Below are 13,718 nucleotides of genomic sequence, written 5' to 3' on the forward strand. Positions count from 1 at the left end.
TCTTGTACTTTTATCTTTGTGGGGACACTCCTTGACGTGTATTTCCTTCCCCTAACCTTAACCGTCACAACTAAATGCTTAAACTAAACCTAATTCTAACCAGAACCATAAAACTAAGTCTTAACCCTCAAACAGCCCTTTGAAGAACTGAGGACCAGCCAAAATGTCCTCGCTTTGTTGTCCGTAAAGACATATTCTGGTCCTCAATATAATGTAGCAAGTACACACATGCGTGCACGCACACGCAATGTATTTTCTTTCAGGTTCAGTGAAGTCCTGTTGCTTCCAATTTAATATTTGTTTTTAACATTGACATTTAAAGTAAAAACCCAGATCTTACACAGGCTGCTATTGTGCCTGTGATGTTTGCATAACTTGGTAACAGAAGCTAGCGGAGAGTTGGCTCAGTTACTGAGAGGCTGCCGGTATCAGCTGATGGTCAGAGGTCTGATATCCTTATGGGTTTGTTGTATCTGTAGTACAGCTGACTTTTAAAACCACTAAATCTTCTGGGGGTCTGAAAATGTATTTAGCTTTCTGCCGTAAGAAGGGCAGTGTGGGATTCCTGGCTTGTAAGAGGGTTGGCCTGACTCCTAACTTGTGTGTGATTGTGTGTTTTAGTTGAAAGAGTTGGAGGAGGAGTGGGTGAAGCTGCCTGCCTGTGTGCCAAAACAGAGCCGCTTTCTGCGCTCTCAGCAGGACCTGAAGGCCAAGTTTGAGCAGCAGCAGGCGGCTGGTGGAGATGAGGCTGATGGTACTACCCTTGCACTTAGTCTTGCAGCAAAATGCATCATGATTTGATTTATTAAAGTTTAGTTTTATATGGGAATGGTGGCATTGCAGGTTTTATTGAATTTTTTAAATTTATTTATTTATTTTTAAATTCAGGCTTGGGGTTGGTTTTTTTCCCCCCTTCTTTGAGACCCATCAAGGATGGTTTGTGTTCTGCAGAGAACATTTGTTTTTCTTTATTTAGAGTTTTTGTTTAAAATTTGAATGGGCTTGAATTAAAATGAAGAGGTTCATGATTATTTTGATCAATGCATAGCTTTTTGACAAATTAATATTTAATTCACATTCGTTTCTTCAGGTGATGACGATGATGAGGGTGTTGCACAAGTGGATCCGTACGAGTTGCTGGAAGCTGTTGAGATCCTTTCAAAAATCCCAAAAGATTTTTATGAAAAAATTGTAAGTCTGAGATTATATTTCTAGTAGCTGGACTGATTGACATTTAGCACTGGTTTCCTCCTCCCCCCCCACTACATTTAGTTATTTCTTGTTCATTTTCCTGATGCAGGAAGCAAAGAAATGGCAGGAACGAAAGGAAGCCTTGGAGGCAGTGGAGGCCCTGACTAAAAACCCCAAACTTGAGGGCGGAGACTATGGGGACTTGGTCCGAGCTCTCAAGAAGGTAAGACTAAAGAGTGAAATTGTGGAAAATTCAGTTCCTCTCTGATTACACCGATTCAAAACATCGTCTTGTTCCTTGCAGGTTATTGGAAAAGATGCCAATGTGATGCTTGTGACTTTGGCAGCCAAATGTCTAGCTGGACTGGCAGAAGGACTACGCAAAAAGTTTGGAACATATGCAGGCCATGTGAGTGAGGAGAAGTAAACCGATCAATAGTTCATCCAGTAAACTGATAGGTTCCACAATATTTTATTAAGACATGATGTCCCATAAGCTTCTGGTGTTATGTGAGCAAATCTATGCATTTTATGCCACAAAAGTGCACACCACTTACCGTATTTTCTGGACTATAGAGCGCACCTGAATATAAGCCGCATCCGCTCTATTTAAAAAAAAAAAAATGTAAAAAAAGATATACAAGCCGCACCGGGCTATAAGCCGCAGATATCTATGTTGAAAAATTAGATATTTACTGCATGTACAGAACGATTTTGTACTGTAAATGTACATGTATGTACCTGAACAGATTCTTTCCGAACAGTGCCTTTTAACACGGCAGCAACTTTGCTGATTAAAACGGAACAGAACCAAGAGAAAATAACCGGTATTTATTTACCTTCATTTCTCCTGTGTTTGAAACCACAAGTCACTTTAATCATCTTCGCTGGATTTGAAAATAATTACCAGTTAGTAATTTGTCGTGCGTGTTCTATCTGCTAAAGATCTGCTAATTCTTCTTTGCATTGATTTTCCGTCTATCTTATTTTTGATTCTACTTCCGGTTAGAGCGCCCCTAGCGGTGGAAGAAAAATCCACAGAATAGCCGCACCTTTGTATAAGCCGCATGGTTCAAAACCTAGGAAAAAAGTAGCGGCTTATAGTCCAGAAAATACGGTACATCGATGTTTACACACACTGTGTTTTCTGAAAAGGCACACATGGGATATGTGTATATATATTTTTTTTATAATGGAGACACGCATGTCATTTACCAGCTGGGAGGTCCGTATGGTGAAATACCGTGACCGAGGTCTTGAAAGTACTGAGCGAGGCCGAGGTCACGGTATTTCACCATACGGACGGACCGACCTTAAGCTGGTAAATAACATATATATTTATTTTTTTTCTTTACCAAATTCTAACAGAAAACGAGAGCGCCCGAAAGGGAAAACCGAACCGAGCCGCCATTTTGAATCCTCATTCACGGCTGTAATGCAAATGGCTTCCTCCTCAGTATACAAGTGCACTTCCATGGCAGGAAAAAAAAAACTACATTTTGCTGCCTATGTAGTCCCCTATTTATACAAAATTGGGTCATTCACAATTCAGCCATGTTTTTGCTCGGCGTTAGCAAGTTAGAGGTTTTTAGCTTTCTCCTGAAATGTTTTCTTTTATTTCTTCTTCCTCAGGGTCGTAAAACTCACTTTCGCTGTGGACACTGTCGTTATCGCTATCCATGCTGTAAAATTAATGCTATTCTCCTGAGAAATGCTGGCAAAAATTTATAAGATTTTTGATAAAAATCTTATAAATAAATCTTATAAATGTTGACGATGACAAATTGCTACTTTGTTGTGAACGAGCGAGTCGCCAGAGGTCCGTAACTGGGGTCCGTACCGTAGGATACGGACCTGCTCGCCAGCCAATCGGAGCGCAGGATTTGATGGAAACTGGACCGTGAAAAAAATAATTTTATTTTTTATTTTTCAAAGGTGGTGCCAACCATTTTGGAGAAGTTTAAAGAGAAGAAACCTCAGGTAGTCCAGGCCTTACAGGAGGCAATTGATGCAGTCTTCCTAACTGTGAGTATTCCTCATGTAACAAAGGATAAATTGGTACAGAAAATACATTTAACAGTTACTCCACGAAAACAAGTCATACGTGAGCTGATAGCTGATGAGGCACGTAGCACAGAGTTCGCTATAAGTAATGTACGATGAGATTGAGTGGAATAACTTTTTTTTTTTTTTAAATTCACATTCACTGGATTTTGAAAAACAGCATTTTTATTTTTTGCAAATTCGATAAATAAAGCCTTTTTATACAAAATGTCTGACAATCATTTTTGCGATGATAATTATTGAAAAATAAGATGCGTTCTTACCATAATACTTTCATTCCTTATTTTGTTGCCTTTTAATTATTTTGGGGGTTTTGCTTTTGTTTTTTTTCTCTACTCACAGTATATGAGCTGATTGGCTACTCTACTACTAGGCTATCAGAGCACGCGACTGCTCATATCCAGTGAATCTGGATAGAATAATTTAGTATTATACTAATGTGAGTAAATTACTGGGGAGAAAATCATCCCAAATACAGTGGATGAAATGGACTTCCATTGAATGCCAAACATGTCTTGGCTAACTGACCAACATTTGTCATGAATATGATTCACTATTTGTTTTATAGGGTGTTCACACGGCACATATTTGCATCGATGCTGCACCGATGTATTTTGTTGCGATATATCTTACACCGGTGTAAATTTTGCACAGCGTTCACACGTCACAACCCTGCTTACTAGAGAGAAGCGTGTTAGCACCGATGCAGCCCCACTTGTGGTCACACGGCAGTTTCTGCGACCGTGCAATAGTAGCAAAAACTTTATTACTATCATTTACTTTGATAGTAATCAAGTTTTGATATAATTTCCTTTTATTACTATCATTTCCTATCATTTGCGATAGTAATAATGCGGAAATGAAATATGCGCATGCGTGAAAATGTACTTCCTTTTCCCGGTTGTCATGGCATCACCAAGCGCCGGGAAAACAATGTGGATGAAGACACCAGTGTTGCCAGATATTGCTGATGTTTTCCATCCCAAAATATGTTAAAATCCGCCAAAATGCACTTAAAACTGCCCAATCTGGCAACACTGGAAGACACGCAGTTCTGTTGTTGTTGATATTCGCCATTTTGGAAGCGCAAAATACCAGGAAGCAAATTATGCAATGCCCGTATGTAATCAACTCTCCTCACGCGTAGCGAGTCTACCCCTGTAGCGTTCAGACGGCCCATTTTATATCGGTGCTGCCCCGCAAACTAGCATTTACTCCGGAGTAAATTTCTTAAACCACCTCCCGAGCAGGGTTAGATTTGCACCGGTTTAAGCAGCTTTCAGGGGCTACACCGGTATAACTTTGTACCGTGTGAATGCTCTACCGGGGCAGCCCCGGTGCTACACCGGAGTAAAAGTTGCCGTGTGAACACCCCTATAGTGACAGGATGTTGAACAGTAACAGCGGAAATTATCGGATTGGATTTAGCTTGGGACGTGGTTTATATGATTTGAGAAGTGATGAAAATACATTCAGCTTTTCTGTCATCTCCAGTTTTTAATCCATAAAATGTAAATGAAGTTGATCTCGGATAAATACTTGGCACCATATTAACTTGAGAGTGAGTAATTTATGCAACTAGCAACCTTGATTCAATTCTGTTTCCTACCAGCTGAGAAGAAATGCATCAGGTGATGGGTTTAAAAACATAGATTAATGAGGTGGCCCAGAACCTGCTTGCTGTGAGGCGACAGTACTAACCACTGCACCATCATGCTGCCCATAAGCTATTTAATTTCTAAGACAACGATGCTACTGGAAATTAATAGCTTCACTACCCCACTAAGTAGCGAATAAAACACTTCAGGGGTGCTGCTGTATGAAAATGATAAACTAAACGACAGGGTGGTGTGATGCAGCCCAACACAATTCAGTTACTGTTGATTTTATTTTCTGAAAACAGCAAGTCCTGAAACTTCATATTGAGGACTCGGAATAAGGCAGCTTTTGCTGAAGGGGGAAATTATATTTATTAACTTTTTTTTTTTTTTCTCGTGTTGTGCAGACGACTCTACAGAACATCAGTGAGGACGTGTTGGCGGTGATGGACAACAAGAACCCATCAATCAAGCAGCAGGCATCACTGTTCCTGGCCCGAAGCTTTCGCCACTGCACTCCCGCCACGCTGCCAAAGAGCGTCCTGAAGCCATTCTGCTCTGCTTTCATCAAGGTATAATTCCTCCAAAGACGTAAATTGAACAGCAGTTCGGCCAGAAACGAAACGGGCACCCTTTTTTTTTTTTTTCTCTGACTTGTAATGTAGTCTGTCAGGAATTTTAGATATCTGAAGCTACACTGCAGCTACAAAACTCATGTTGCTAATAAGTAATGGAAGCTAATAACCTCTGGGTTACTGTAAAACTTATCTGCAGGAAATCTGTGCCAGCATCTGTGTTTATAGATGTAGAATTTACCATTTTTAACTGGTTCCTACAACTACCGTATTTATCCTTATAGAAGCGCCCTCCCTATTTGACGCGCCTCCACGATTTTCAGAGCTAGAATAGTATTTACCAACCATTTTCTTCATTTAACAAACTTTAAATCCAACAAACCACAACAGAGACGTTCAATTTCACCGCTGATTTTTTTTTTTTTACCGGAAATCGCGTTAGTAAACATGGACAGTATAAAATACGGACATTCACTCTGCTGCGGATATCAATACGGGTGGAGACGTACCTTTTGTTTGCACCACTCTTGTACACGTTTACGGTGAACATTAAATGTTTTTGCAGCTAAGTGTTTGCCTTTCTGCTCTGCCAGTTCTACAACCTTTAACTTAAAACTAGCGGTGAAGGATCGTTTTGAGGACGACATTTTGTTTTGTGAGCTCATAAACATCGACGATGACGTGAATTGTGACGTTACTACAAATAGCTTACTTACCAATGTTATCCTTATAAGCGAGCTGGACATTGTTTAATTGACTATTTGGACATATAACTGTATTTTCATGTGTTTCAAAATAAAGGTTTTAAATTCCGATGATTTTGTCATGTTCGATTTTTGTCATTTAAGGGTCGAAATTGACACTCCCCCTTCATGTTTTGCATCGCGCCCGGGCGCGTTTATTAGGATAAATACGGTATACTGGAGACTAAACAGTATAGCTAATCCCCCCCCCAAAAAAAAATTGTTCAATGAATTGAAAAAGACCGTTCGCTGATACGGAATGTGAAGGATTTCCTATTTGTTACATTATTTTTACTTAAGCAAATGTAACTTATTCTATCCACGTTCACTGGATATGAGCAATCACGCGTTCTGATAGCCTAGTAGTAGAGTAGCCAATCAGCTCATATACCATGAGTAGAGAAAAACAAAATGGTGGCTTGTTACTGAACCGACCGAGAACGAAATAAAAGCTTGAGAAAAAAAATGCAAAAAAAAGCAACGAAATATGGAATAAAAGTAGTGTTTTGCAAAAGTATCCCCCCCCCCCGGTGTTTGTCCTGTTTTGTCGCATTACAAGCTGGAATTAAAATGGCTTTTTGGAGGGTTAGCACCATTTGATTTGTACAACATGCCTACCACTTTAAAGGTGCACATTGTTTTATTGCGACAAACAATAATTAAGATGAAAAAACAAATCTGGAGCGTGCATAGGTATTCACCCCCCCCCAGTCAATACTTTATAGAGCCACATTTTGCTACAATTACGGCTGCAAGTCTCTTAGCACATCTAGTCACTGGGATTTTTGCCCATTCCTCAAGGCAAAACTGCTCCAACTCCAAGTTAGATGGGTTGTGTTGGTGTACAGAAATCTTCAAGTTATGCCACAGATTCTCAATTGAATTGAGGTCTGGGCTTTGATTTAGGCCATTCCAAGACATGTATTTTAAATTTTTTCCCTTTAAAACCACTCCAGTGTAGCTTTACCAGTATGTTTAGGGTCATTGTCCTGCTGGAATGTTGAACCTTCATCCTAGTCTTAAACCTCTGGCCGACTCAAACAGGTTTTCCTCCAGAATTGCCCTGTATATAGTGCCATCCATCTTTCCTTCAGTCCTGACCAGCTTTTCTGTCCCTGCAGATGAAAAATATCCCCACAGCATGATTGTGCCACCACCATGCTTCACTGTAGGAATGGTGTTCTCAGGGTGTTGGGTTTGTGCCACACATGGTATTTCCCATGATGGCCAAAAAGATCAATTTTCGTCTCATTTGACCAGAGGATCATCTTCCATGTGTTTGGGGACTCTGCCACATCCTGTTGGGCAGACTCCAAATGTGTTGGTTTTTTTAAACAATTACTTTTTTTTTTTTTTTCTCGCCACTCTTCCATAAAGCCCCGCTCTGTGGAGTGTACGGCTTAAAGTGGTCCTATGAACAGATACTCCCATCTCTGTTGTGGATCTTTGCAGCTCCTTCAGTGTTATCTTTGGTGTCTTTGTTGCATCTCTGATTAATGCCCTCCTTGCCCAGTGTGTGAGTTTTGGTGGATGGGGCCTTCTCTCGTCAGGTTTGTAGTGATGACATATTCTTTCCATTTTGCTATAATGGATTTAATTGTGCTACCTGGGATAGTCAAAGTTTGGGATATTTGTTTATAACCCAACCCTGATCTATACTTCTCCACAACTTTGTCTCTGACCTGTTTGGAGGCTCCTTGGTTTTCATGTTGCTTGCTTAGTAGTGTTGCAGAGTCAGGGTCCTTCCAGAACAGGTTGATTTTATACAGACATCATGTGACAGATCATGTGACACTTTGATTGCACACAGGTGGATCTTAATCAACTCGTTATGTGACTTATGAAGTGAATTGGTTGGAGCAGCTCTTATTTAGGGGTTTCATATAAAAGGGGGTGAATACCTATGCACACTCCAGATTTCTTTTTTTTTTTAAATCGTATTGTATGTGTCAAAATAAAACAACGTGCACCTTTAAAGTGGTAGGCATGTTGTGTAAATCGAATGGTGCTAACCCTCTAAAAATTCATTTTAATTCCATCTTGTAATGCAACAAAACAGGACAAACACCAAGAGGGATGAATATTTTTGCAAGACACTGTATTTGATGGTAAGAACTTTTTTTAATGCATTTTTCAAGTATTATTATTATAGCATGTTTCACAAATTGCGACTGCCATTTCACTGGTTCATTTACGTTCATCTTTAAGCTTTATTTATTTATTTTTTTTAATAAAAAGATTGGTTCAGAAACTCAAAAGTTTGAAAATTTACATAATTGAAATGTTCAAGGAAGAATTAAATGTCCTAAAGCTATTCTCTGCCTCGATATGACAGCAAGATGCCACTTTCTACAGAAACAACACGTCAATTTGTGCAGCCATCGATAGGTTTTTAAGAAGTCCGCCAAAGCAGAAATGATTTTGTCGGATGTTTTGTATAAAGTTTTTATTTATCTAATTTGTAAAAAAAAAAAAAGGCTCCCTGTCTCAAAATCCACGAATGTCGATAGAATAAATCAATTATTCGACTCAGTCTTGTCGTACACGGCTTATAGTCAACTCGTTGCTACGCGCCTCGTCGGCTATCGGCTCATGTACGACTCGATTTCGTGGAATAACTGTTAAATATACAGTAACTCATGTCTACCTGTGAGAAGCGTGAGTTAATTTGCTAGCAGTTAGCTATTGGAAATGGCAGGAGGATGTAAATATTTAATATTGGCATTCTTAATCAGGGTTAAAGTATATAGCTTTTCCTTGGTCCCAGAAAACAAGTCCATTTTTAAAAAATTGTCACTTGTTTTCTTCACTGTGGTTTAGAAGTAAATAAAATGTCTGTAAGCGATGTAAATTAAAGTCACTCTTTCTGTCTCTCAGCAAGTGAACGACTCTGCTCCAGAGGTGAGAGATGCTGCGTTTGAGGCATTGGGCACAGCCATGAAGGTGGTGGGAGAGAAAGCTGTGAACCCCTTCCTGGCTGATTTGGACAAACTCAAACTAGATAAGGTAGAGGAGAGTGTAGTGCTTCATTTCGGGTTGAGTCAGGAAAAACGTGTAAATTTTGGACATAAAGTACTGACGTTGGCTTTTTTTTCTCCCCACCACCCACACACTTGCACATAGATAAAAGAATGTGCTGATAAAGTGGAGCTTGTTGGAGGGAAGAAGGGAGAAGGTGGTGGTGGAGGAGGAGGAGGAGGAGGCGGAGGGCAGAAGAAGGAGAAACCTGCAGCTAAAGCTCCCCCTGTGGAAGAGCCTCCTTCTAAACCTGCTGGTCCTCCTAAAAAAGCTCCTGCATCCAAAGTGAGTGTTAATAGACTCGTGAATTTGCATAAAATGAAAAGGTTTCTTTTAATTTGTAACAGCTTCAGGGCTAGGTTTGAATAAATCAGTATCGAGTCGTTACTTGCCAGCATGAATGTTCGTTCAGTTTCATGATCGTTTGGCTTGTTTCAATTTCACAGGCCGCAGGTCCTCCCAAAAAAAGCAAACCTGCTACTGCCGGCGGCAAGTCAAAGAAAGGATCGGAAACAAAAGAAGTTGCCGAGACTGAATTAGCTGTAAGTCATTCATTTTGAATGAAATTGTAATATGTAATGGATATTGTTTGGTTAAACGACTTCAAGTAACGTGTGTTTTTCCGCAGCTGGAAGTGTGTGAGGAGAAGGCTGCAGCTGTGCTCCCGGCCTCCTGCATGCAGCTGCTGGACAGCGCTAACTGGAAGGAGAGGCTTGCTAGTATGGAGGAGTTTCAAAGGGTGACTACGCACCATTCGTCCCTCTCTACTAGGGCTGTAACAATATGCGAATCGAAATCGCGATACACAGAGCCACGATCCGTGTCACGATACAAGAAGGCAGAATCGCGGTACACCCTTTCAAACTTCTCCTCAGCCCAAAAACAGAGGCGCTTCCAAACTTCAATTTATGAATACTTTACTTTTTATTTAAATTACATTTTAAACTTACTTAAATTACTTTTATTTTTTATATCTATTAGTAAGTCGTTTTTTCGCCGACCTGCGACAATCTTCTGCGAGTCACGCAACATCCACACTCGCCACTGGCAGAGCATTCATTTCTTTTAAGCGGTCGCCATTCTGGTTGCGACGCTGGGAGCGAATCTGTAAACAAGCAGCTCATTGGCTGGCTAGGTGTGCCACAAGCCAATCACAATCACTTGACCGGAAAGGCATGCAGTGTTGCCAGATTGGGCAGGTTTAGGTGCTTTTTGGCTGGTTTTGAACATATTTTGGGGTGGAAAACGTTAGCAATATCTGGCAACACTGAAGGCATGTCTGCTTGGGCGGAAGCCTTCTGCGGCAGTTACATTTTGACACGCGAGCAATGTTTCACCATAAAAATTCCGTAATTTCCATCTGTTTTCCGCGATCACAGAAAATCATTGGCCCTATGAGAGTGAGACAGTGAGAGAGCCCCCCCCCCCCCCCAAAAAAAAAATCTTAACGGATTTACATGATTTGGAAAAATGACTTTTTCAGAACCGAAAAAAACAGAGCTTCCGGCTCAACAGTATTATTTTGAGAAATAAAACAATCTTTGGATATACATTTGTTCATTTTTGCATACATATTACTCATTCTCTGCAGTGGTCTGAATTATTTGTTATTAAATAGTTAATGTAAGTAAGTAAATGTTAATAAGTCAAATTTACTACTTTAAAAATACATTTAAAAAAAATCGTGGGTGTATCGAATCGTGGGTCAAAAATCGCGATACGAATCGAATCGTGAGTTGGGTGTATCGTTACAGCCCTACTCTCTACTACCCATCTCTCTCACATGCCTTTCCAGTTCTTTTCCAACACAGCCAGAGATGAACGAGATCTTTTGTTTACAGAGTTGTTCATTTGTGTGTGTGTGTGTGTGTGTGTGTCTCAGACTGTTGAACAGATGGACAGGACTGAAATGCCGTGCCAGGCTCTAGTGAGAATGTTGGCTAAGAAACCTGGCTGGAAAGAGACCAATTTTCAGGTAGGCTTCATTCATGATGCCGCAGTGGATTTTCCGAACATGGCGCCCTTTCACACTAGTCTGCTTAGTCTGACCTGTTTCTAACATGAGCATAGCCTCGGGCGTGTAAATCCAAGTTCTGCACGTGTTCAGGTGATGCAGATGAAGCTGCACATCGTCGGCCTAATCGCTGGGAAAGGCTCCTTCTCGAAAACGTCGGCTTTCGTCGTGTTGGACGGCCTGGTGGACAAAATCGGAGATGTGAAGTGCGGAAGCAACGCAAAAGAAGCTTTGACTGCCATCGGAGAAGCCTGCTCACTTCCCTGGACCGCTGAACAGGTGGGGTGGTTCTTCAAAGCCGGATTGGAGAAAACAACATTTCTTTTATACCCCTTTTCCACCAAATCAGTTCCAGGGCTGGTTCGGGGCCGGTGCTGGTTCACAACTCGTTCAACTTGCGAACCAGCTGAGAACCAGTTTGCTTTTCCATAGCTCACGGTGCTAAGGGAAGCCACGTCATTACGTCGCTGTATACGTCAGTTATGTCGCTACGTTTGCATAAGCCTTGGCGTGAATATCGAAGCAAAAACAGCACGGAAGAAGCAGCAGCAGCAACAACAGTAATAATAATAATGGATGACTTCGCGTTTGTACAGCTGCTGCTTCTCGTCGCTTAAAAATGGCGATCTTTCGCGGTCTTGTTATTGTTGTTGGTCTTAACAACTCCGCCCCCTTTGTCAGTGGAAACGGAAAACCCGGTTCCAAACTAAGCACTGGCCCCGAACCAGCCCTGGAACTGCTTTGGTGGAAAAGGGGCATTAGATGGCTGATTGTGTTAACACAGAGCGATAATGCAGATTTGGGTCTCTCACAGGTACATTTTTCTGTTTTTTGAATTAGGGCTGCACAATATATCGAAAAAGTATCGATATCGCGATATCATAGTTTGCGATACACATACCGCAAAAATTACTTAAATTTCGATAAAAGGCACATTTTTTCTGTGCCGTCCAATCACATTTGAATGTCAACAAGCGCCGCGGGATAACTCCGCCCCCTATTGCAAAACAAGTAAAAGCCTCGTGGTGATGGCGGAAGGTGGGAGCGGTAGCAAGTGTGGTGAGACAAACTTGTGTGAGGAGGAACTGGTTTCCAAAAAAAAAAATGCACGTCTGCTATTTGGAAGTACTTTGGATTCAGGAGGGATGACATACTGCAAACTCAGGTACTTTGCAAGACATGTAAAACAGTGGTGGGGCGGCTCACTGGGACAAACACTGCTGTACAGCAGCATAAAAACATAAAACCGTGCTCTCTCTCACTCTCTCACACACACACTACCGCTCGCTCACTCACACACACACCACTGCTCTCTCACCCGCATGTGTTATTAACAGATTGTGTTTGAGTTTATGGTGAATCTGTGTCACTCATCTTCATCTCCCGGGAGCCGCTGAAATTGCCATTTTGAATGCTTTATGTTAATGTAATGTAGTTTTCAGTTTTTTGTTTACTTCAACTTAAGACATTTTCTGCTGCGCTCACAAAAATTAAGAGATTTAAAGATGATTGATGGACACCATTGCAGGTGTAGCCATGTTTTTCCAATAAAAAATAATGTTGGAATGGAAGCGATGCATTGGGTGTTATTTTTTTTAAATGCTAGATACAGGGCAGAACGGCGAGTAGAGGTAAGAAAAACATTATATATTTAATTATCGTGATACATATCGATATCGAGATATTCAGTCATGTTATCGAATATCGCATATTTTTCTGATATCGTGCAGCCCGATTTTGAATGCATACAGGCTTCATTGCCAGCAATGGTGCTTTTTATATTATTTCTGTAATTCTAGCTGTTTATACATACTAGCAGGTAATAAATTGCTCATGCTGCTGGCCGTGATATGGAGCTCCGATATCAATACGCTGCCGAAGCGCGCAGAAGGTGTTAGTACGCCTGTCGTTATAGTGCGGACTTTCCATAGCATAGAAAATCGCTACGTTTCAATTTGTGTAACTGAACTTGTTTCATATCACTGGTCATATAAACCTCTGTAAACAGGAAAAACGCGGAAGAGTTTGGTCACATCTAATTACAGCCCCAAAAAATACCATTGGCCATGCTGAGCCTAGCTACATTGCTAACAGGAGTGACAGCGCGTCTGACTGACTGGGAGGTCGCGCAAAGCTCGGAGAGGTACGGAGCAGCTCGTCTCAATTCAGATAAGAGCATATTTCATTATGGAAATACGGTGGACTGTTCCTTTAACATGAAGTCAGTTTCGTTGATGTTATAAACTCTTCATTGATGGAAACTTGAGTGCAAAGCTGTTCATGACAACTGCAGTCCTAAAGTTAGCAAGTCAACTGTAGTCCTCAGACATAAAAGTATTACTGTAAGTGTCCAGAGCGTCCTCCAAGTGTGACTTTTAAATGTCCATATGGGGCCGTCCTCTACAGGAGCGACGTGATGAGACTCCAACCAGACACAGGGCACGAGGATGGATCAGGCAGGTCTGAGGAGCAGAAGAGGTCAGCATCTCGATCTCAGGATTAACATGTAGCTCAG

At 41.1% G+C, this 13,718-nt stretch overlaps 1 protein-coding gene across 3 annotated transcripts in view; it reads left to right on the plus strand.

Moving 5' to 3' along the window:
- The window catches only part of ckap5 (cytoskeleton associated protein 5), a 120,472-nt gene that overhangs the window by 36,247 nt on the left and 70,507 nt on the right, over positions 1-13,718 (plus strand). For all 3 annotated transcript variants that reach the window (XM_060928229.1, XM_060928230.1, XM_060928231.1), the window contains exons 6-17: positions 622-754; positions 1,091-1,191; positions 1,301-1,414; positions 1,496-1,600; positions 3,127-3,216; positions 5,261-5,425; positions 9,049-9,177; positions 9,295-9,474; positions 9,636-9,731; positions 9,818-9,928; positions 11,072-11,164; positions 11,297-11,482. In XM_060928229.1, coding sequence (XP_060784212.1) covers positions 622-754; positions 1,091-1,191; positions 1,301-1,414; positions 1,496-1,600; positions 3,127-3,216; positions 5,261-5,425; positions 9,049-9,177; positions 9,295-9,474; positions 9,636-9,731; positions 9,818-9,928; positions 11,072-11,164; positions 11,297-11,482 — 1,503 coding nt within the window. The remainder of the gene's footprint in view (positions 1-621; positions 755-1,090; positions 1,192-1,300; positions 1,415-1,495; positions 1,601-3,126; positions 3,217-5,260; positions 5,426-9,048; positions 9,178-9,294; positions 9,475-9,635; positions 9,732-9,817; positions 9,929-11,071; positions 11,165-11,296; positions 11,483-13,718) is intronic.

This window comes from Neoarius graeffei, chromosome 8 (assembly GCF_027579695.1).
Source record: "Neoarius graeffei isolate fNeoGra1 chromosome 8, fNeoGra1.pri, whole genome shotgun sequence".
NCBI classification, from domain to species: Eukaryota; Metazoa; Chordata; class Actinopteri; order Siluriformes; family Ariidae; genus Neoarius; species Neoarius graeffei.